The 21,697-nt window shown below is 37.0% G+C and overlaps 2 protein-coding genes across 3 annotated transcripts in view; one reads left to right on the forward strand and one right to left on the reverse strand.

The window, feature by feature from the left end:
* Window positions 1-249: 249 nt before the first annotated feature.
* DIPK2A (divergent protein kinase domain 2A) lies at window positions 250-21,326 on the reverse strand. 2 transcript variants are annotated; one of them, XM_032408523.1, is made up of 3 exons: window positions 20,393-21,326; window positions 5,705-6,008; window positions 250-1,076 (listed from the first exon to the last, which is right to left on the reverse strand). In XM_032408523.1, exons 1-3 carry the CDS (start codon window positions 21,047-21,049, stop codon window positions 745-747), a joined length of 1,293 nt encoding a protein of 430 aa, XP_032264414.1. In that variant the 5' UTR covers window positions 21,050-21,326; the 3' UTR covers window positions 250-744. The 2 variants fall into 2 exon arrangements, with proteins under 2 accessions (XP_032264414.1, XP_032264415.1); XM_032408524.1 differs by lacking the exon at window positions 20,393-21,326 and adding an exon at window positions 20,089-20,332.
* A 107-nt stretch (window positions 21,327-21,433) lies between these two features.
* The window catches only part of SLC9A9 (solute carrier family 9 member A9), a 678,420-nt gene continuing 678,156 nt past the window's right edge, over window positions 21,434-21,697 (forward strand). The window contains exon 1 of the mRNA XM_032408521.1: window positions 21,434-21,557. The gene's annotated coding sequence lies outside the window, so the exon portion shown is untranslated. The remainder of the gene's footprint in view (window positions 21,558-21,697) is intronic.

The raw sequence follows: 21,697 nt of genomic DNA on the forward strand, positions 1-21,697 counted from the left end.
TGCAACATATGCCAAATTTTGTGTTTAGTGTACACTTATAATTATAGGCATAGAGGGATGTAACTGTTAAATAACTCTGAATGATTTCATGCAATGGTGAAACCACAGAAAGTGGGAAGAAAAGTATTTACATGATAAAATATTCAGCTCTCTGAAAATACAGTAAACCTGGGAACCTTGCCCTAACAGTAAATGTGTACCGCATAGCACTGAACAAAAACTAGTCCAAATTTAAATAAACACCTAGAATAACCTGAATGTGTAAAATTTAATTTAAAAAAAACATAAAAATGAGTGGAAAAAAACACCTATACATCAGAAGGAAAAAATGGCCTATAAAACAGGCCAATCTAACTTGACATTCAAAGTAAATGCAGGAGATTCACAAAATCATGATAGTAATGGAAACTAACTCAAATACCAAGTACCCTTTGATACACAAGCCAATGTAACTATCAGACTCATTTCCAATAGCTTCACAATATTCATTAATTCACTCAGGCATTCGGGGGAGCAAAGCAGTCAATGATGATAGCTCAAGTCTCCAAAGTGTAAGAACAAACTTATTTGCAGAAGCGTCACAAGATTTTTGAAGTAATGTATTATTTTGATGTTAACATAGATTTATCAGTGCAAGTTATCTTCTGAATGTATTACTTCCAAATTTCATTTTTCCAGATAGTTTTTGGTGGTTTAGTTTTAGCCAGTGCTATTTAAATGGAGAAAAGAAAAATTCACCATAGACTACCTCACATTGTTACTTAATTGTGCTAGGTATTCACGCAGTTCTTTTGCAGCCTGGAATCTGCCATAGCGCTTCTTTGGGTTGGCACACTCGTCCAGCAAGGCCTCTAGTCGGCCGTCTTTGGCAATTTCACTTGGTGGGTCATGAAGAAGTCCTCCAGAAGTGCCACGCCAGGTGGCATGTCTGGATAAGAGGTTCTGACAAACAGCATAGTAATTGTGGTCCACAGTTGCACGAGCACAAAGAATTTCTTTTGAAAATGATAAGCAAGCCTCCTTATCACAGTCATCAAATTTGCTTTCATACCATACATCCCAATTTTCAGGTTTATCTGTAAAAAGGGGGGAAGCAGAAAGAGAAAAATACATTTTAAAAGAGTTCTCATTCCTTCCCAAAATATAACAATTTACTAATTAACACAGTAGTATTGGTTCCTAAAACTGTATTATAATTTTAAACATTGAAATTTATTAATTTATATATAAAGTGGGAGTTCACCAATGCCAGGCCGAGAGATCAGACAAGGTCTCTAACTACTCAAGGGTTCAGTCTAGATGGAAACTTTCCAACATACAGAGAAAGTGCCATACAAAAGACTCAATGCTACAAGAGTACAGAGGAAGCAGTACTTCTTCCTGGGGCTGTAGAAAGCTGCATACAATTTCTGATTTAGGTCTTAAGTAATAAGCAAGTGTGAAGTGAAAAGAAATGTAGGAAAACAGTACGCTAGGCCCAGTATAAGTATGTGCAAAGGCATGGACTTAAGGGCTTGTTCCAGCTGATTCAGGAGCCAGTAAGTTCATGGAGGCTAAAGTGTGAGACAGCTACCTGGGGAGAAGGTACAAATGACGCTAGAGAAGTAGGTTGAACCTTGTGTGGTCATAAACATGACTTGTTTTATAGAAAGATAACTGGACTGAAGACTGGAGGGACTGAGATGACGACAGTAACTAATGGTCCAGAAAAAAAGCCAAAATGTAGAAACATAGGAGTTTAGTTTTGAGTAAAGTTTAAGGTTCTAATTGGATGACAAGGTAGATATTATTTACATAATACTGTTAACATTTCATACATAAATATAGAGTAAATATAAAGTAACTACAAGATATTCAGGTGGGCATATCACATGCAACTAGAAACACACTTGAAACTTAGAACTTTGACGTCAGAGGTACAGTACACATATTTAGAACACATCAATATACAAGTGCTTGATGGAACCAAGAGAAGAGCTGAATTATATTGGAAAGCGTGTTGAAAGCAAAGGAAAGAAACAAAGACAGGATGGAACCTTGGAACTTAAGGGGTTGGCAGAGGAGTGGTTAGTGAAAAAAGCTCATTCATTCAGCAAATAATTATTTGAATGCCTACTCTAGGACAGGCAAGGGTATATACTGGTAAACAAAATAAGTAATAGATGGTTCCTGCCCTCACTGGCTTACTATCAAGTATGCGAAATAGACATTAAATAAATAAACATTATCATAAATAGTGGAAAATGCTACAAAGGAAACATTTTTAACAGTAGAAAGGTTTATGAAAGAAACAACCTTCCCTAGCATTAGATATAGTGGTCAAGTATAACATTTAAGCTAACATTCAAAGGACAAGTAGCTAGCTGTGTATGGAAGACAGATGAGGCATTTTAGGCAGAAGAAAAAGCATATGGAAAAGCCCAGAAGCAAAAAGGTTCATTCAAGAAACAAAAGGCCACTGTAGCTGAAGCATCAAGGGCAGTAGACAGAGGGATATTAAAATTGAAGCAGATTGGGCCCTGATTAAGAAGGTTTTTTCCCTTTCTTTCTCTTTAATGTTTCTTTTGTACACAGAGAACATTACTCAGTCTACTTTTGCTTGAAACATTCACATTCAAACATGTTACAAAACTGGGGCACCTGGGTGGCTGAGTCGTTAAGCCTCTGCCTTCGGCTCAGATCATGATCCCAGGGTCCTGGGATCAAGCCCTGCACCCGGCTCCCTGCTCAGCGGGAAGCCTGCTTCTCCCTCTCCCACTCCCCCTGCTTGTGTTCCCTCTCTCTCTGTGTCTCTCTCTGTCAAATAAATAAATAAAATCTTAAAAAAAAAAAAACAAAAAAATATGTTACAAAATTTTAAAAAATTGGTTCACCAAAGCTTTTTTTAAATTGAAGTATAATTAACATACATTATGATAGTTTCAGATACACAACATATTGATTTGACAATTCTATATATTATTCAATGCTCACCATGATATGTGGTCACCAACTGTCACCATACATTATTACATTATTGACTATACTCCCCATGCTATACTTTTCATCTTTCCAATTTATTTAATAACTGTAAATTTAAATCTCTTAATCCCCTTTATCTATTTTGCCCATCTCCCCTCTGGCAACCCATCAATTTGTTCTCTGTATTTTAGAGTCTAGCTTTTGTTTGCTTCTTCCTTTGTTTTTTTTATATTCCACATAAGTGAAATCATGGTATTTGTCTTTTTCTTCCTGACTTACTTCATTTAGCATAATGCCTTCTAGGTCCATCCATGTTGTTGCAAATGGCAAGATCTCATCCTTTTTTATAGCTAAACTTCCATTGTGTATATGTATATTAAATATATACACGTACATATACACACCACTTCCTCTTTTATCCATTCACCTTGTGTTGCCTCCATATCTTGGCTATTGTAAATAATGCTACAGCAAACATAGGGGTGCATATATCCTTTCAAATTAATGGTTTTGTTTTTATACCCAATAGTGGAATTACTAGATCATATGGTAGTTTTAATTTTTTGAGGAACCTCCATACTATTTTCCACAGTGGCTGCACCAATTCACATTCCCACCAACAGTGCATGATGGTACCCTTTTCTCCACATCCTTGGCAACACTTGTTACTTGTCTTTTTGATACTAGCCATTCTGACTAGTGTGAAGTATTATCTCACTCTGGTTTTGATCTGCATTTCCCTGATGATTAGTGATGTTGAACATCTTTTCATGTGCCTGTTGGCCATCTGTATGTCTTCTTTGGATAAATGTTTCTTCAGGTTCTCTGCCCATTTTTAATAAGATTGCTTGTTTTTGTGGTATTGATACTATGTAAACAGGAGTTTGATTTTTACTTAAAGAACAATGGGAACTCATTAAAAACTTTAAGCAAGGAAGTGATAAGATCAAATTTATGTTTTAAGAAAGAAACTACGTGAATAGAAGGAAACCAAAGGATGGAAGAATTTCAGGAAGTTGTTACTAATCAGTCACTTCATAAATTTTGCAATTAGGTGGTTGCTAATGGTAATGCAGAAATCTCAGTCAGGTTCTAATGGGTGGAGGAATGAATGGAGGCTGAGGGAGTAGAAAAAAGCAGAGTAAGCAATACTTCTAACAACAGCTGAAAAGCATGGGAAAGCAGAAAAAGTCTTAGACATACTTGTTTACGGGGAGGGAAGAGTAACTGGATTCTAAGGAGGGAGTGGGTAAGTTGAAGATAACTAATGCAACAAGTTCTCAGAGAAGGATCTACTCTGTCTGAAATAGAAAGATGAATGTGTATTGTTTTTACTAGTTTAGATAATGAAGGGAAGGACATTGAGGGAGTTGCCACAGCAAAACCTCAGTTTCCCTGTGAAGGAGAAAATAAAGATCATTTACTAGGAAGAGTTCAGAAAAGAGTGTGAATAAATAAATATTGTGTTTTGCAAAGTAGATATTTAAACAACCCTACCATGAGACATTTGAAAAGAACTGGTCACAGCTAAAGTATCACTGGGGCAATGCCCACTGTATGAATATACTTGTGTGGTGGTATTCAACCAAGGTTAGGAATTAGTTGGTATAAAACTGTGACATGAATTCCAAGAATGTCTGCATAAAAAAATGACAAGAAATTTTAAAAGTTTAGGCAAGTTGCACAACTTTGTGAGTATACTAAAAACCACTGAACTGTACACTTTAAAAAAGAAAAGGATGGTGTAAGCTGCTGCAACATTCACAAATGTAGGAAGAAGTAAGTGGAGTGCACTCGAGCAGGGTGTCTATTCCCTGTGGGAGGATCTACGTGGCAAGTCAAGAAATAAGAAAGTAGTTTGGTGAGTATGGAATCAGAACAAGTACTGGGAAAAATCAAGGATCAAGATAAGATCATGCAAAACCTAAGTGTCAACCTAATAAATTACTGTTACTTTCACTGCATTCCCCAGGTGCCACACATTTTTGGTCCGAGTTCATCAAAAGATCCTCATATGACAGGAGAAGAGGGGATTAAAAATATAAGACCGTCACCATAGAACAACCACCTTTCAGTTTCTTTTATTAAGTAGATTAGCTATACACGTACAGGCTTTGTCCCTGACATTTTAAAATTCCTGTGGCATTTAATTTTCAAAACACTTCAGACAGTCTGTCCACTAACCCCTATGACAAGCTCACAAATAAATGGAGAGCAAAATTTTGGATAAAATGTAATAATGTCAAATCAAAGTTAGGGATCTGCAGTGCTAGAAATGATCTAAATGGTTAAAAGAAAATGAAAATCACCATAGGGACCCCAAAGAACAATGGAACACAGAACATCACTGTAAGTGATCCCACAATAAAATAAGACCTCCATGAGAGCAGAACAGTTTCTCTGATAGGCTGTAACTACATAAAAACTTAATTCTACATTACACTCCTAAACCACAGAATGTAGCAGACTGTGAAAAAAAAACATGTGTACATACACACACAGACACACAGACGCACAGTATATCTGTGTCCATTTGAATCCAAAGGATATTTTACTAAATATGGAGAAACTGTGATTAAGAGTACAAGTATAATAAACTGGCTTGCGTTTACTGATCCTGGTCAAATAAAACAAAGAGGCAAGGCTTCCATCTAAGAAGGAAATTAAAGGTTTGTTTCATATAAATGCAAACTTTGACATTAAAAAAATGTGTCTAAGAAGCAAATGTAAGTTATATACTTACTTTGTCTAATTAACCTTTTGTCAGCAACCAAAACATTTTCAGCATCCACAATGATTACCTTCCCATCTCTAGGACCAACTGCAAAATTGTCAAAACTGACGTCCAGGAGGTAGAGTGCAAATTCAAAGTCATTGTTTGTAAGCTGCTCTGCTATTTCCATTAATTGCCAAGCGAGGTCAACTCGTTTCTCCCATGGTGCATTAAAGTAACTCCACAGTTCTTCTCCAACATAACTTACAGCCACCATTCTTCCACAAGCTCCAAGATATTTTGCAAATGGCCAACCTTCATCAGATGGAAAACTCTACAAAAGAATTATCTTAATATTATAAGAGATTCTGATTAAAATATTCTAGGTCTACCCCCAGATCCTCTCAGCAGAGATTATTACTAGGCATGCGCTTGGATTTCTTGTTATATTCAGGAGTTGGAGAGAGATAAATGTGATTTCTTTTCTAATTCATACCATTACTATGGACCTGAAAAAAAATTTAAATATGTAACTTTACATTATAAAGCTAAAACAGAATAAGTCCTGCTCATAAATTTCAGAACCAAACTGATCAACAAACATAAGGCACCTTCCTTTATTACCAAATCTGGAAGTATTTACATTTTCCTGTATCTTTTTGACTTGGTGTAAGTACAGTCAACCATCTTTTCTTTTGAATGAACAGCACTGCAGGCCTATTAGCCAGCAAGTATTTACCAGGCACCATGCACTGTACTTGTTGGCAATTAAGAGTGAACTAAACAGTCTCTAAAATAAAAATTTTAGAAGAGAAGACAGATACTAAGCAAATAATTTTGTGTATAAGTGTTAGTTACTAGGAAGTGGTGTGGGTCCTAAGAGAGCATTTAATAGAGACCCTACCTAGTCCACAAGCAGGTGGGGGTACAATTTAGAGAGGGATTTATAGAAGTGTTTCTTAACCTACACCCAAAGGTTAGTAAAGAGCAATCTGATATCCTGTTGATGCAACCTGCACTCCAAGTACCTCTGGTCCCAAGTCAGTCTTGTTTCCCTTTCTACTGCCACTGTATTTCTGTTCACCTTTAGCTCAACCTTAAAATTATTTATTCTCCTAATCTTAGCAAGGTTTCCTAATGGATTTTATAACCACTGGGAAAATTAACATCTTAAAATAAAAGTCTTTCGCGTTGATAAACAAGTCACTTTAAACTTAAATGTCAGGCTTTATCTAAGATACTTTCCAGGGCGAAAATGAGCATTGTGGTGCAAAAGGATGGGAAGTAATGTTTTAAACAACTTCTTGGAAGATAACATGACTAGAGGAAGTATAGAGGAAGCCTAGCACTTTTCCTTAAAATGGGGGGGAAATTATAAAATGATATTCACATAAACACTGTAGGGGAAACAGAGCAAAACACTGCAGAATATAAATACAGATTACTTCTATTGCTAAAATTGAACAATCTACATACATTTTTTTAAAGATTTTATTTGAGAGAGAGCGAAAGAGAGATCACAGAGGGAGAGGGAAAAGCAGACTTGCCGCTGAGCGGAGAGCCCAATGCAGGGCTCGATCCCAGAACCCTGGGATCATGACCTGAGCCAAAGGCAAATGCCTAACCGACTGAGCCACCCAGCCACCCCAATCTACACACATTTAAAGAGCTAGAGATGAGGCTCTTTTTCTTGGACTGCTTATGAAAATAAGTAGTATTAAGTTTACCCTGAACTTCCATAAAATTGAAAAAAATCAGTAATATCCTTAATATTAATATGTTTATCAACTTTAAAACAAAATGTTCTTAGAACTAAACTTGATCCATAATTACCTATTTTCATTTGTGCTTCCTTTCAACTATATTAACGCACAGAAACTGTAATTGTTTCATGTGTAACTTTCTTTTAAATTTTAACATCTGCAGTTTTGTGATAAAACACTAATTATGTAAATTAAAAATTTAGATGTAATAGTATGAATCTTTAAATATAGTAAATGAATTGATTCAATTTTAATTCAAACGCAACATCTGATTCTTTAGCAAGAAGGAGGAGGGAAGCACATTTTTAATCTTATACCTGAGAATTTTTTATTTCTTTTGGGTACTGGGAAAAGTGAGACTGCTCATGTCCAATGTGAACTGCAAAAAAATGTTTGCTAACCATCTTATTTTCAACTTTTTCTCCCAATTTTAAAATACCTCCTAACCTTCAAAATTTACACAAATAATTACAAAAGATTTAACTGTTTCCCAGAAGTATTCATGTATAAAGTCTATGACATTAAATGAAAAAAAGGGAAAGCATTAAAAATTGGTAATATATGAGATTATATAGTTTTGTCCCACAAAAAGTAAAACAAAAAATTCCTCCATACATTATTGGCATATTATTCACATGTTATACTGTAGGACAGATACAAATATATCTTTGTGAAAATAAACTGGTCTTTGACAACAGGAGAAAAGGGAACCCTGCCAACATCTGCACATGTACAAATGCCTCCTTGTTTTTTGGAGCCTTTCCAACTGGCAAATGACAGTCAAATATACCCTTCATTACCCAAGTCCCTCATAGAAGAGGATAAAATATATGAACAAATGTCACACTGAGCAATTTTATATTCATACAGTGATTTCTGACAATGTTAAGTGAAATCCTGTTATGCCTCATTTTAAGAAGAGCACTACAATTCTTTCATATAGCTTGCTACCTAATCTTTTGGAAGAACTTTAATAAATGAATCCACACCACTAGCTCAGATGACAGGAATTTTTCATAGTATAATCAAAATAGATTTCATTAATGAGAATACAATTCTATTGAACACACTATAGCACAAAGAAAATGCCCTAAGAAAGCCAAAACATAATTTTTATTTAAAACAATTCTGGCTTAGAACCAAATTATCATGGTCAAGCAGAGTTTGAAAGACAAAATTTTAAGATGTTACAGCGTGGATTTGCTAAATATATCAAGCAATGAGAAACACAACTCTTACTTTCTGATTACCAAACTCCAAGAGGGCAAAAGCAAACAAACAAGAAACAACAAAAAAACAAAAACAAAAACAAAAAACCCCACAGTAGCTAGGATAAGAAGTTTATTGCTGAGAATCACAGTTTTTATTTTAAAACAAATCTTAAGATCAGATTTTCAAATTGCCTAGAACAACAGGCACATAGTTTAAAGTAATTGGACATAAAATGTGTGTATTTTAATGAGCTATTTACAACTGAAAAAATATGTACAAATACTTTTCATTTGAAGGATGGAGTCTTTAAACGTGGAATGGTTTAAATTCTAACTGACCAGAGGCACTCCAATTATTGGTTAAGGGCTTTACATCAGGTTGAATATACATCGAAGTATAACCAGTCAAATTTTAAAACTAAATTATTAATTTAAAATTGTACAAAGGACAAAACAGTTATAAAATTATGTATTTCCTTTCAATTACTGTATTTTTTTAAAAAAAATTAAATTGGTGAGCACCCAAAGAAAACTTCTATGATTATTCCTACCAATGTAAAAATTAAAAGTAGAAATTTAAGTATTAAGATAAACATGGTTAACTGATAAGATTTTAAAAAATATTAAATGCCTTCAGTTAATTTACAAAATAAAAAGTATTTTGAATATGAAACCTAAAATAAATCACTATGTCTCTTTATCTCTTTCTCTTTTTTTTTGGTAACAGAAAACTGCAAGGTACCTCTTGGATACCATAAAACTCAAATAATACTAATAATAATATTACAGGCATTGACAGTACCTTAAAGTCAAAGTTTCAGAAATAAGTAAACAAAATCACTAAGGTCATCTTCCATTTTAAGAGAAAATGAAATGAAGGTGACATAAAATGTATACACTCGATATTAAAGATTAGAAAATTTAGATATATTTTTTATGGTATATAACATTTTATAAAATTTGTATATTTAAAGACAATAAACAAGTAAATAATGGACTTCAAATCACTCTGCATCTCGTGAGCTGTGACTATGGCAAAGCGAAAACTTCTAAGAGCTTTAGTCTTTTTCTCTGTGAAACTGGAATAATATTTGTACACCATATATATTCATTAAGACAATCCAAGAACCAAAGGAAAGAGTATGAAATGTACTTTGCAGATTTACACTACTTTATAAACAATTGCTTACCAAAACATTTTTTACTTCCTATTTAAATCCACTAAATAAGAAGTCCAGATATTCAAGTTATGCTTATTTTCATATCACTTACTGAAAGTCATCTACAAATAATGAACATCTTCCAAATACAGTCAAGAACCACCAAATTAGAAAAGCATCATCACTTCCTCTAGTAGTTTCTAATTTACAGTGAAATATATAAATTAGCAACCAAACCTTGGGAAGGCTTAATGCTATGAAAAATGTATAGGGCATCCACAAGCACTAAAAATACAAAAAAAAAATTAAAACTTGATAACATGTATACACATAAACTCAGCATTGTAATTTGCTTTTCATTCATAATAGTTAAGCACCACAAAATCCTAAGTGCTGAAGTAATCTATCATCTATTTATTGATCAAAATCAACCAACATGAGAGTTTATGTGATTTATAACGGGGATGTGAAATCTAAGAATTCTAGAGTTGGAAGTACATGAGTTATAAATCTAGTGCAATCTAACTAGCGCAGTTTAAGTGATCTGCCTAAAGTCACACAGATAAAGAGGTAAAGTCTGGCTAGTAAAACCCCTCAATCCAATATCTTCCTGTTTCAGAAGTTTCCAAGTTTTGCATATATTGCAATCTCATATTACAGAGAATCTGGGACATAGTATGCTGTGAAAATAATGTAAGCTTATACATCCTAAGTGGAATAAAGCACATAAATCTCGTGTTTTCATATTTTTTTTAATTTGACAAACCCTATTTTCTACAGGTTTTTAAATTTGGAATTGCAGATAAGAGACTGTAGGTTAACCCACATTTCACTGACTACTGTAAGCAGCTGGAGTTAGAGAGTGAGAGAGTCACTGTGGAATGAAGAGAATACAAATTTTGTATTAAAAAATTCTAGATCTAGCCTAACACCATCCTGAAATGCTAAGTAAACAGTTGTAAATAAAACAGTCCCTATTCTCAGGAAGTTTTTTTAACCTGAGTTGGGAGAATGATTATTAAATAGACATAAATTATAAATTACATAATTTGTTACAAATTATGAAGTAGAGTATGCTGAGAAAGAGAGATTGTGTGGTAAATGGCAGCCTAAGGAAGTGTGACTTAGGCTGAGATCAAAAAGATGAGTATAATATTAGACAGACTGGGGAGGGGGCAGTAAAAATGTTCCAGGCCATAGGAGAGTTAGAAACAGTCTTCTCAGTATTAAAGAAAAGGCCAAAGTAGCTTCACAAAAATGAATGAGGAGGAAATGGCTTGAGGTAATAGAGTCTGTAAAGAGAGGTAGGGACCAGATCATGCTTGGACTTACAGAATAAAACACAAACTCAACATGGTCTACATGCTTTGAAAAAAAAAAAAAAAACAAAACCACCAAAAAAAAAAAAAAAAAGCCTTAACATCCAGAAACATTGTACATACTGGAATTAACAAATATCCTGTGATATATGTTATTCTTTAAAAACAACAAAAGCTTTTACAATATCATAATACCCTTTGATCAATAACCACTGTCCTACCAGATTAACAAGGTCATTTTATTCTATTATGTCACAACATGTCATTTTAAAAAGACATACAATGTACAAATAAAACTGATAGATTAAAATAAGGTCAACTCTAGAACTTGTGACCTATTCTTTTTTTTTTTCCTCCTTACATCACCAAAAATAGGGTTTGTATACTAAATTTAAAAGACTGGGACGCCTGGGTGGCACAGTGGATTAAGTGTCCAATTCTTGGTTTTGGCTCAGGTTGTGATCTTAGGGTTTTAAGATTGAGCCCGAGCCCCATGTTAGGCTTCCCGCTCAGCTCAGAGTCTGCTTAGGACTCGATCTCCCCCTCTCCCTCCCCGCCCCATGCTCACTCCTGCCCTCTCGCGTGCTCTCTCTCTCTCTTTAAAATAAATAAATCTTTAAAAAAAAAAGATCATACTTCCTTTAATACAAGAAATAAAATATTTTATAGTCATTTACTACTTCACAACATTCCATTAAAAGGAACATAACTTTGTAGCTCGCCTAAAAAGATGTATTACAACACTTACTTTTTAAAGGAGGAAATTCCTAAATAAAAAGAAGCTGACTTAAAAAAAAACCTATTAATAATCAAAACATACAATCTAAAATCTGGTTATAGGTTTTCTACAGAACTGGCATTTCTGAGCACACACTAATTTAAACTTGAGAATACTTATCGAAAGTTAGAAAGTTAATGTTATCCAAAGAATAGAAAATGCTTAAAAGTTCAATTTAAGTTTCAAATTATTTTTAAAAGCCCAAATATGAACAAAATCCCATTGTAGTAACGCATGTTATAACAGCTGTTCACAGAGATTAGTCAACTGTACTGGTGACAGACTAATGTGTTCACAGTTTTGTGAACTGTCTGGAGGGGGAATATAGTAAAATTACTGGGATGATTTAATGGTTACCTAATTTTTGCTAAAATTTCTCTTAAGACTTTAGCTTCTTATTTATATTGCTAAATAGTGGCCAAAATCCATTGTAAATATTGTAGAATCTTAATAATCTCAAGATTTCCAAGTTACAGGATATGTTCCATTTATTTCATTAAATGATTTTCTGAATGCCATTTTCCACCCACCTAGAATTCCAACACTATTAAGCAATGCCTTGAAAATAGCAAGGTTATGATATTTCACTGAATATCATGTCCAATAGCTGTTTCTAAAATTGGAAACTAATGTCAAAATGCATCAACAAAAAATCGACATAAGTTTAATAGAAATTAAAATCTTTTATAATAGTTTAAGAAATGAACCCCCCCCCAAAAAAATCACTTGGCCACAAGTTTTAAATATGCATAAATTTACTTGTCTCAACTGATGCTTTCTTACCTAGTCACATCAGCCAAGCGTGATCCACATTTGAAATACATATCTACAAACACCATCCTCAAACATTTGCTTCCAGTAAGACAAAATTTCAAAGAAAGAAAAAGGATATAATATAAGCTTCTTTGGACCCAATAATCCAAAAATGCTACCTTGCTTTCTTTACTCAAGACTTAATTTCTTTAAAGTCTGACAAGTAGAATAGTAAGTATTAACTTACTCCCCTGGTTCCTTTAAAACATAAACTGAATTAACATCACCCTTCCGAAAAAGACCAAACTATCCTCTAAGTAGCACAGTATCTCTCTCTGTTAAACCTGATGCCTGGTTTTAGATTTGTATTCCTTTTGTTGCCTTAAATTCACTATAGACAAAACAAAACTCTTGGGTCCCCTACCCCAAAGCCATTCCTTTTCTGGGCTTCCACATCATAATAAGGAATTATTTAGTAGTTGCTCAGACCAAAACCCCAGGAGATATTCTTTATTTTTCCCTTTCCATCATACCTTTGCCCATCAGCAAGTCTTGTCAACTATTTTTCCAAAATATATTGGCTCTGTCCGATTTTTAAAACCTTTATCGCAACCATCTTAATCCAAACTACCATTCTCTCCCACAATCTTGTGCAAAAGCTTTTCAGATTTCTCTCTTACCCCTTAAAGTCCATTCTCCCAAATCAAGCCCTACTAAAAACACTTCTACTGTTTCACACTGCCCTGAAAAAAAAAAAAAAAATCTGAAACTCATTAAGCATGGTTACAAAGCTGTATAGGATATGATCCTTGTCCACCTGTATGATCTTATATTCTATCAGGCTTCCCTACTCCCATGCTCCCTACTCCTCTGGATTTGCCAAATCTCTTGTCCAAAAACACTCTGCCCTCGGATCTTTGCACCATTGGCCATATCTCTCATCATTTACACCTCAGCTAAAATGCGACTCTTCCTGACCATCCAATTAAGAGTAGTCCATCCCCAATCCATCACAGGAGTCTGCTTTGTTACTTTTATAGTATGTAAAGTCTGAAATTATCTTGTTTTTTGTTTGCCGCCCACACCTAGTGTCCCAGAACACAAAGGCTGCACAAACTGTGTCCTGGCCTGCCATCTTCACTGTATCCTAAGGGTATATAGATCAGTTCCTGGAACTACTTAGCAATGCCACACAATTCTTGCCAGATCTTTTCACTTCAGTTACAACTCCAAATGTGCACTAGAAAGGCAAAATACGAAGACGACCCTGAAGCTTCATACCTACCTCAGATGATCTTTTAAGATTGTGTCTCAGTCTAAGACATTAGACCAGACCTAACCCTTTTTTTAAATTATCACTTGTTACTGTACTAATTAGAATTACTGAACTATAATAACTTAGAAAAATATTGAATTATTTGCTTTGTATTACTGAATCTTTATCTAAACTCTATTTCCTACAATATTCTTTCTACAAAGTACTTCATATGGGACAAATCCCTAATCCTCCTTTTAATTACTATTCAAAAAACCTATAGCCTGCAGCAGCAACTACATAGGTATTTATGGTGTGTATATATGTAAATAAGTTAACATTTGAAGGTCTGTCATAGGAAGAGTAAAATGTATATATTTCTAAGATAGATGTCAACATAATGTACTAAAGAACTCTTCAACTACAACTATCTAAAAATGAAATAAGTTGATTTGCAAAGTACTAACATATTGTAAAAAAAAAAAACTACAATTAAAGACATTTTGTGTATATTATCCGAATAACCCTATCTCCTTTATTCTTTAAAACAATCTTGTTATAGGTAACTGTTATAATTCCTATTAAGAAACTAAGGCTCTAAAACATTAAGTGACCATTCAACAACTTTGAGTTAGTATAGAATGCTATCTCAATACCGCCCCCACCACTCTGCCTGTCCCCCCAGGCCCCATCCATGGGCAAAATCCTATTTATCCTTCAGAACTCAATTCGCCTATAAAATCTTCCCTGGTATCCACACCTATAAAGATACACTCATGTCTTTCCCTAAATGAGTCATTTGACATAGTGCAGGTACCTTTTTTTTTTTTTTATAGAGCTTATTATGCTATATTGATTGTAATTATTCATTTATATACCCACCTCCTGCACAGTACACTACTTGCTGCCTAGACAGATCCTTTGAATCCAATTGCCTTATAACAGACTATTTACCAAATGAACAAATAAAGTCCAATTCTTCTGATTCTAAATCCAGGGCTACAAGTTCAAACAGCTTCCAGGTATTTCAGATAACTTCCTATCAAGAATCTATTTTAATAAAGACATACAAATTGGATTAAAGGTTTGATTACATAATTTAAAACCTTTCAGGGTCTATGACCAGGATGAATAACTATCCACATCTTACACTAGTAATTTAAAATTATTTACTAAAGTTCATTGTACGTGTAGGGAAAATGCAGGGCCTATATTCTAAGGTCATATTAGTTCAATATATGCATAATGAATGAAAAGTGAAGACAGAAAAAAATGTCAGCTATTCTGTGAGGTTAACAGCAATGACTGAAATACAGGAAGTAGGCAGAAACCATACACCAGAAAAACAGAAAATAAAAACCAGTCTGATGATCCTAAGAAACCAACTACCCATGTCTAGAAAGCAAATCCCCAAAAAATAAGCCTTCTATTCCCTACCAACATGTGAGGAATATGTACTGATCTGTGTGGTGGAAATACAAAGGAAAATAGTTTGTAGATTAGACAAAGTACAGAAGGGACCTCAGAATTAATAATGGTGAGAAGATATGAATAAATCCAGAAAACAGGCCAGTGGGGCAAAATTATTTTGCTCCACTGATCTGGAAGTGGTGCTATCCTAAGGGTGATTGCCTGTTTCTATAGTCTTTCCAAAATAAAAGTCTCTGGATGTCAGTGAGGTACACAGAATTATTTATTATGTTTTTTTTTTCATGAAGCACATTTAAGTGTCGACAAAACCTCTGATTTAAAAAAAAAGAAGAAGAAAAACACCCAAACCTCTAGATTTAAGGTTATGAATTAGATAAAAAGTGCTTTACTTAGAACTACCTACTCAGAACCATCTCTGAAAATCTGGGAATGCAGTTATCACAGTAGCATCCAGTGGGAGAGAAGTAGGTGGCTCCCTAAGCTGTTGCTTCCAAAGAAACTCCTGAGACAAAGTCTGGAACATTCTTTCAAAATGCTACTGCCCCACAAGATACTTGGCCACACTGAGCTCCATATTTCTTTCCTTTAAAGGCAATCTCTGTTTTTTTCGTTTTGTTTTAATCTGATTTAGTGTGTGTAAAAATTTGGGAGGAAGACAAGCTTGAAAATGGGTTATCTATCCTGGCCTCCTTCCCATACCTTCTAGCAGGGACCAAGCACCAAAACCCCCAAGCCCCTTTTAGAAGTTTAAACCCACCAGCTAAAGTCAAACTCAGAAGTAGAAAAAAAAAATTTCTCAAATCAAGGATTTGAGACTCAAAGGATATTGGGGTTAAAAAGGAAAGGACCCAATCCAATAGTCTCATTTTATAGATAAGTCCCATAAAGAAGTTTGTCAACTTGTCCAAAGTAAGACAGCTAAATGGCCACAATCTTTTGTTTACTTCAAAAACCTTATCTTGGGCCGTGCACCTTAAAGATATCTTCTCCTTTAGGAAGTATCTTTAAGGACAAAACAACATTCACTCAACATTTTCTGTAAAAATTCATCATGTGATATAGAGATGGACTACATCAATGTAACTAAAGGTATGGCTCACAGTCTGAATCATAACTATTTTAAGATGATCCATATTCCAAACAAGCTTCAAAATAGCTGATTAACCACTAGATAGTTAAAGTTACTTTTACCTTATTTAACTTCTAACACTTACTGAGTGCTTAATAGGGATTTGGCACTATATAATGCATTTTGCATGTACTATGTCATTTACAAAAATTGAAATAAAACCTAAAAATCTATAGCGTAAATGACAGTTAAGTACTGCAAAAATTAAGGAACTCCTATTAAAACTGTGATTCAGAAAATTTAAGACAAAGTTCTACAAATGTAGTCAGACAAATTCCCAATTTCTCCATCTTAAACAAACAAGAGCTTTCTCTGTTTCCATAAATAAGACCATCATCATTATCTCTAGGTCATCAAGTCAGAGATGGTTTGGGCTTCAGGAAATCCAGACAGTACTTTTCTCTAAAACAGTCACAACTTCTATAAATTCAAGAAGAGGTAACTACAAATATTGGTAGAAAATTTACCAATAACCTTGATATCTTGTCAAAACACTTCACCTTGATTTTCCAATATTCCAAGAATACTATTACACAATAAAAAATCAACAAAGTCCCTCTCTTCAGTTTTCTTCATAGGATTATGGCATACTTATAATTAAAACATACTTCTTGGTGAAGTAAAACTGTGAAGAAAAACAGTATGAGTGTAGAAGATAAAGGTTCTAGCATTATCTTGTTTTTTGATGTTTATAATTTTTAGAAGATAATTCTATAGCCAAACAACTTTCCTTTGAACTAGATAAGCTGCTGTAAGCTAGTAAAACTATTCAACGATGGGAAGAGAGTTGTACTTTCATACCATTTCATACTGGCTAAGTCTACAAATTACAAATCACAAATCTATATAGCCTTACATAGATAAGGTAGACACAGACACTTAGTACCCTCCATGTCTTCTTTCAAGGCATAATAGAAAATTTAATTTGTTATTGTTTCTTAAAATCAGAAGATGCAAGTTTAATGGGCAAAATTTATATACATTTTCAGTTCTTTCTTTAGTACCTATCAAAGGAGATATTTAAATATTTATTTTGGAAGCATGTTTACCACACTGGAACTTTTGTTAAGAATAGTTTGATGAAGTCAGCTCAAAAGACTTTTTCCACCCCAAGGTAATTTTTGGACAATATAAGAAAAATCTAATTTGTCACCAACTGTCCAAAAATTCAAGAAGTAGCTCCCTCTCCTGGAAAAAAAAAATGTTGAGTTCCTCTTTAAGCTGTAAAATATATGCTTGGATCTTTAAAAATATTTTTTAAGGTACATGAACCAAAATGCAAAAATACCCAAATCTGAGTGAGGTTTTCTATCATTAATACCGCATACTACCATTTGGGCTATTAGTTTTACAGAAACCCACATAAATACTAAACTTGTACTCATTTGTCTAGTTAGCAGAAATAACAAACAATATGATTTGACTTAGTAACAATCTTTGTACCTGATCACAGAATTTTAAGATTCCTTTCACTTTAGTGGTTCTACTCCACCATCAAACCTCAATTGCATTGTTCATACTTAACTAATATTTCCCACAGATGAAGTGGTTTTATAAAGAAAGTAGCAGCTCTGTGAAAATTTATTTAAAAATAAATCTTATTCAACGTGCTTGTTCATCAGGTAAAAAATTAAACATACGAATATGACTGACTGGTATTAAAGACCCCGAATTTATATTTCACACTGCACTTACTAGCTGCCTAAATATCAAATGCAATATACAAAAGCCAAAATTAACCATCTTAACATCTATTTCCTCACATACTAAAAACAAACTCTTATCCTATAACCCATCTATCACCCACTCAGAACAATGGTGTCACTAAGTTTAAATTACAAGAATATAACTGATTTTTTTTTTAAAAGTTATCACTGAAGATGAAAACAGGAAGTCTGAGGGAAGAGTTAATCAGAAAAGAAGGTACAAGCACATGTGCCTATCTCAACTAGAAAGTAAACTGAAAATGTCAAGACAACTTCAAACTTCAAAAATTTAATATAAAAGCTTCCCAAATAAAGCAGATTTTCCTTAGTGCAAATCAAATGCCAAGATATCTTTATAAAGAACTGGATATATAATCTTCTTAAAATATTAGTCCTAGCTGTTGTTTCTAATATACCAATACTCAGAATTACCTGATAAAAACCTTTCAATAGGCACCCACTATTACAAGCGCAGAAAATGTGTACTACTCAGATAGCTCCTTACTAAATTTTTGGGTCCCAGAGAATTTGACAGATTATCTGCAAATACACTGCTAAAGCTTTCTACAGGGACCAACCTTCCTAATATAAACATTTATTTCTCAAAGATAAAAGATAGTTTAAATGGAAAAAAAAAGTTTCAAGTCAAATGTATATCACAAATACAGACTTAAGCTTTAGAGGCTGACTAGTTTTATTGAAACTACTTAATAAAATAATTTCTCAGAGAGAAGTTTAACCAATTTTATACACCATTCACTATTAAAGAGAACAGTGTTTAATACACAATCTGTACTTTAAATGTAACCCGTTAGGTACATCCTGTGACAGCTTAAAATTTACTAAGACCCACACTAAAGTTTTGAGGCAAAGTATTTATTTCGTGTTAAAATTATTTGGCTGAATTAATCAAAGGAAACTGGTTGCTCTTAGCTAAATTGGGCAGCTAAGTTGGGCAGCAGAGAACTTGAGAAAAGAAAGCAATGTAAATGAATACCGTACATTCCTATTCATGCACTTCAGATTAAAAAAAAAAAACACCAAAAATCCTGTACAACCACACCCCCCCACCCACTAGTAACATTCTCAGCAGCACAGAAAGAGCATGAAGTATACCAAAGTTAGTTATTAATTTTAAGTCATCCCCCCCCCCCCGCCCCCGTATTTGATAAACAGCAAAACTGGTATGGAAAAGGAGCAAGGTAACTTTCCTGCAATTACAGGAAGGGTCACAAGCGCACAGCTGTAACCACTATCCCAGGACACCACACTAAAGCCGGGTGGGAATGTGCAGAAACTCAGTAACTACTCCAAAGGTCAACAGTTTTTTGGGTTTTCTTTTTTTGCGGTCACCACTAAAAAGATGCCAACCTACTCCCTAAAAGGTGTGTTTGTTTTCAAAATAAAGTCACGAGAGAGCCAATAAATCAACTACACGAGAGAGATAAGAATCTTCCCCTATTTCTCACCCTGGCCTAATATTTCATTTTCCTGCAGCCAAATTACTAGATGAATACAGAAGGTCACAGAATCAGGATGAAAATGTCCGTGTTGGCCTCAAATCCTCCCAGTCCCAAGTCCAACGATGCCTTCCTTACTTTTTCCTCTTCCTAATCCTACTCAAAGCACGGCTCAATGGATTAACCTGACCACAGTCTCAATTCCCCAGCTTGTCCCCAAATTAGCTGCCCCAATGATCCGCCAGGTAAGTGAGCTAAAGAATAAAACAAAGACTTTGGGGCCGAAGTTAGGCCAGGCACGAAGAGCACCAAAGGGGACAGCAAACGCGGTATAGAAACACTTAAGAACTAAGAAAGGTCCAAGGGCTCGTGAACAGACCGCGCTGTCGAAGTGCAAACCCCGGTGGATAAAAGCAGAAAGGCAGGGAAAAGAGCCCAAGGAAACTCACTGGAGAGACATTTTGGGAACGTACAAGACGCGCTCCCTCTGGTGTTAAAGGATCCGCAGTCAAATCCGAGATGCGCCCGTATCTAGGTGCCAAGAACAGACTCTCCACCAGCCGGGTCGCCCTCCACAATCCGACACAGCGCCCAAGGGTCCCCCAGTGCCGCCCCCTTCCCACGCCCGCAGGCTGGCCCAGCTGGGCCGGGTCCAAACGGGGCAACGAGCGCCGGCGGAGCCACTTCTCCGACTCCGGTTACCTCGCGCGGCCCTTCCCGGCAGGACGCCCCCCTCCCGGGCTCCGCGCCTACCTGTAGCACCAGCGGCTCGGGGTTGAAGGCCAGGGTCAGCAGCAGTTGCATGCGCTCCGAGTCCTTGAGGTTGCGCAGCAGGAAGCTGCCCGAGTCCTTGGTCTCGGCATAGCGGCGCACCAGGCGATCGAGCAGGCGCTGCGAGGGGCAGTGCACCAGGTCCGACCAGCCCTCCACCGCCTCGGGCGTGAGCAGCCGCACGTCGCCGTTGAGGCGCGCGAACTCGGTGCGGGGCATGGCCTGGAGCAGGTCGCAGCGAGGTCGGCCGGTGGCCCGTTTGCAGATGCTCTGGTCGAGCTGCGCCAGCTCGCGCTGCGAGCCGAGGCGCTTGAGCACCACTCGGCGGCGGCCGCCCTCGCGGGGCTCGCCGTACTGCGCGAAGTAGACGTTCTTCACGTTGAGGAAGTCCAGCAGGCGCAAGCGGCCCCACGCCTCGAACACCACCTGTCCGTTGAGGAAGCGGCGGCACCAGCTCGTGCCGAAGCACGCCGGGCACTTATTGAGCTGCAGGAAGCGCCGGTCGGCCAGCTCGTTGCGCTGCCAGGAGGCGAGCAGCGACGGCGAGTGCAGCACCATCAGCACCAACAGGCTGCCCAGCGCCGCCAGCTTCAGCGAGCGGGACAGGCGGCCCAGCTTCGGGGGCACCAGGCGCCACATCCCGCCCGCCTCCCGTCCACACGCACCCGGAGGGCGAGGGCACCCCGTGGGCGCCCCCGCCGCGCCGAAACCCGGAGAGCGACCGGCAGGGGTCCCCGGGCGAGAGAAGGAGCGAGGTCGCGGGCTGGGGCGGGAGGCGGAGTAGGTGTGTAAGAGAGAAAGACGGGGAGCGGGAAGGAGGCGACCAAAGCAGGCTGCGACTTCTCCCAGTCACTAGTCTCCACAACTCTCGAGCTCCCTCCTCCGAGCTCCCCGCCCTCCGACTCCGGCGGCGCCTCCTACACGCCAACCAAGTTATAGAGGAGCGGGAGGGGCGGGCGGGGAGGAAGCGCGGGGATCCGACGGCCGCGCGGCCGCGCGCGCACGCGTACTGCTCGCTGGGGGCGCGAGAGCTGCGGCGGCCGCCCGTGGGGCGAGCGGGGTCTCTGAGGAGAGAGAAAGAGGGACTCACGGAAGGGGAAGAGAAGCTGGAATGTCTCACACCGAAAAGTAGCAACAGTGTAGGAAGGTGGGAAGGATGAGGTGCCCGCGCGTCCCTGACGCCTCACGCCCCGATTCGTACACGCTGGCTCTCCAGAGAGGGGGGAGAGGGGGCCAGGGGGCGGGGCTCGCGGGGCGGAGCGAGCGCGTCGCGCGCCGCCCGGAAAG

The sequence above is a fragment of the Phoca vitulina genome, unplaced genomic scaffold (assembly GCF_004348235.1).
Source record: "Phoca vitulina isolate PV1807 unplaced genomic scaffold, GSC_HSeal_1.0 scaffold10, whole genome shotgun sequence".
NCBI lineage: Eukaryota > Metazoa > Chordata > Mammalia > Carnivora > Phocidae > Phoca > Phoca vitulina.

What these genes read in the sequence shown, in the direction of transcription:
- DIPK2A (XM_032408523.1), bottom strand. Translation starts at nt 21,049, where the DNA reads ATGTGGCGCCTGGTGCCCCCGAAGCTGGGCCGCCTGTCCCGCTCGCTG. An exon ending in CCGAGCCGCTGGTGCTACAG is followed by an intron (nt 6,009 to 20,392) that starts GTAGGCGCGGAG and finishes ATTCTTTTGTAG; the next exon opens with AGTTTTCCATCTGATGAAGG. An exon ending in CAAAAGGTTAATTAGACAAA is followed by an intron (nt 1,077 to 5,704) that starts GTAAGTATATAA and finishes CCCTTTTTACAG; the next exon opens with ATAAACCTGAAAATTGGGAT.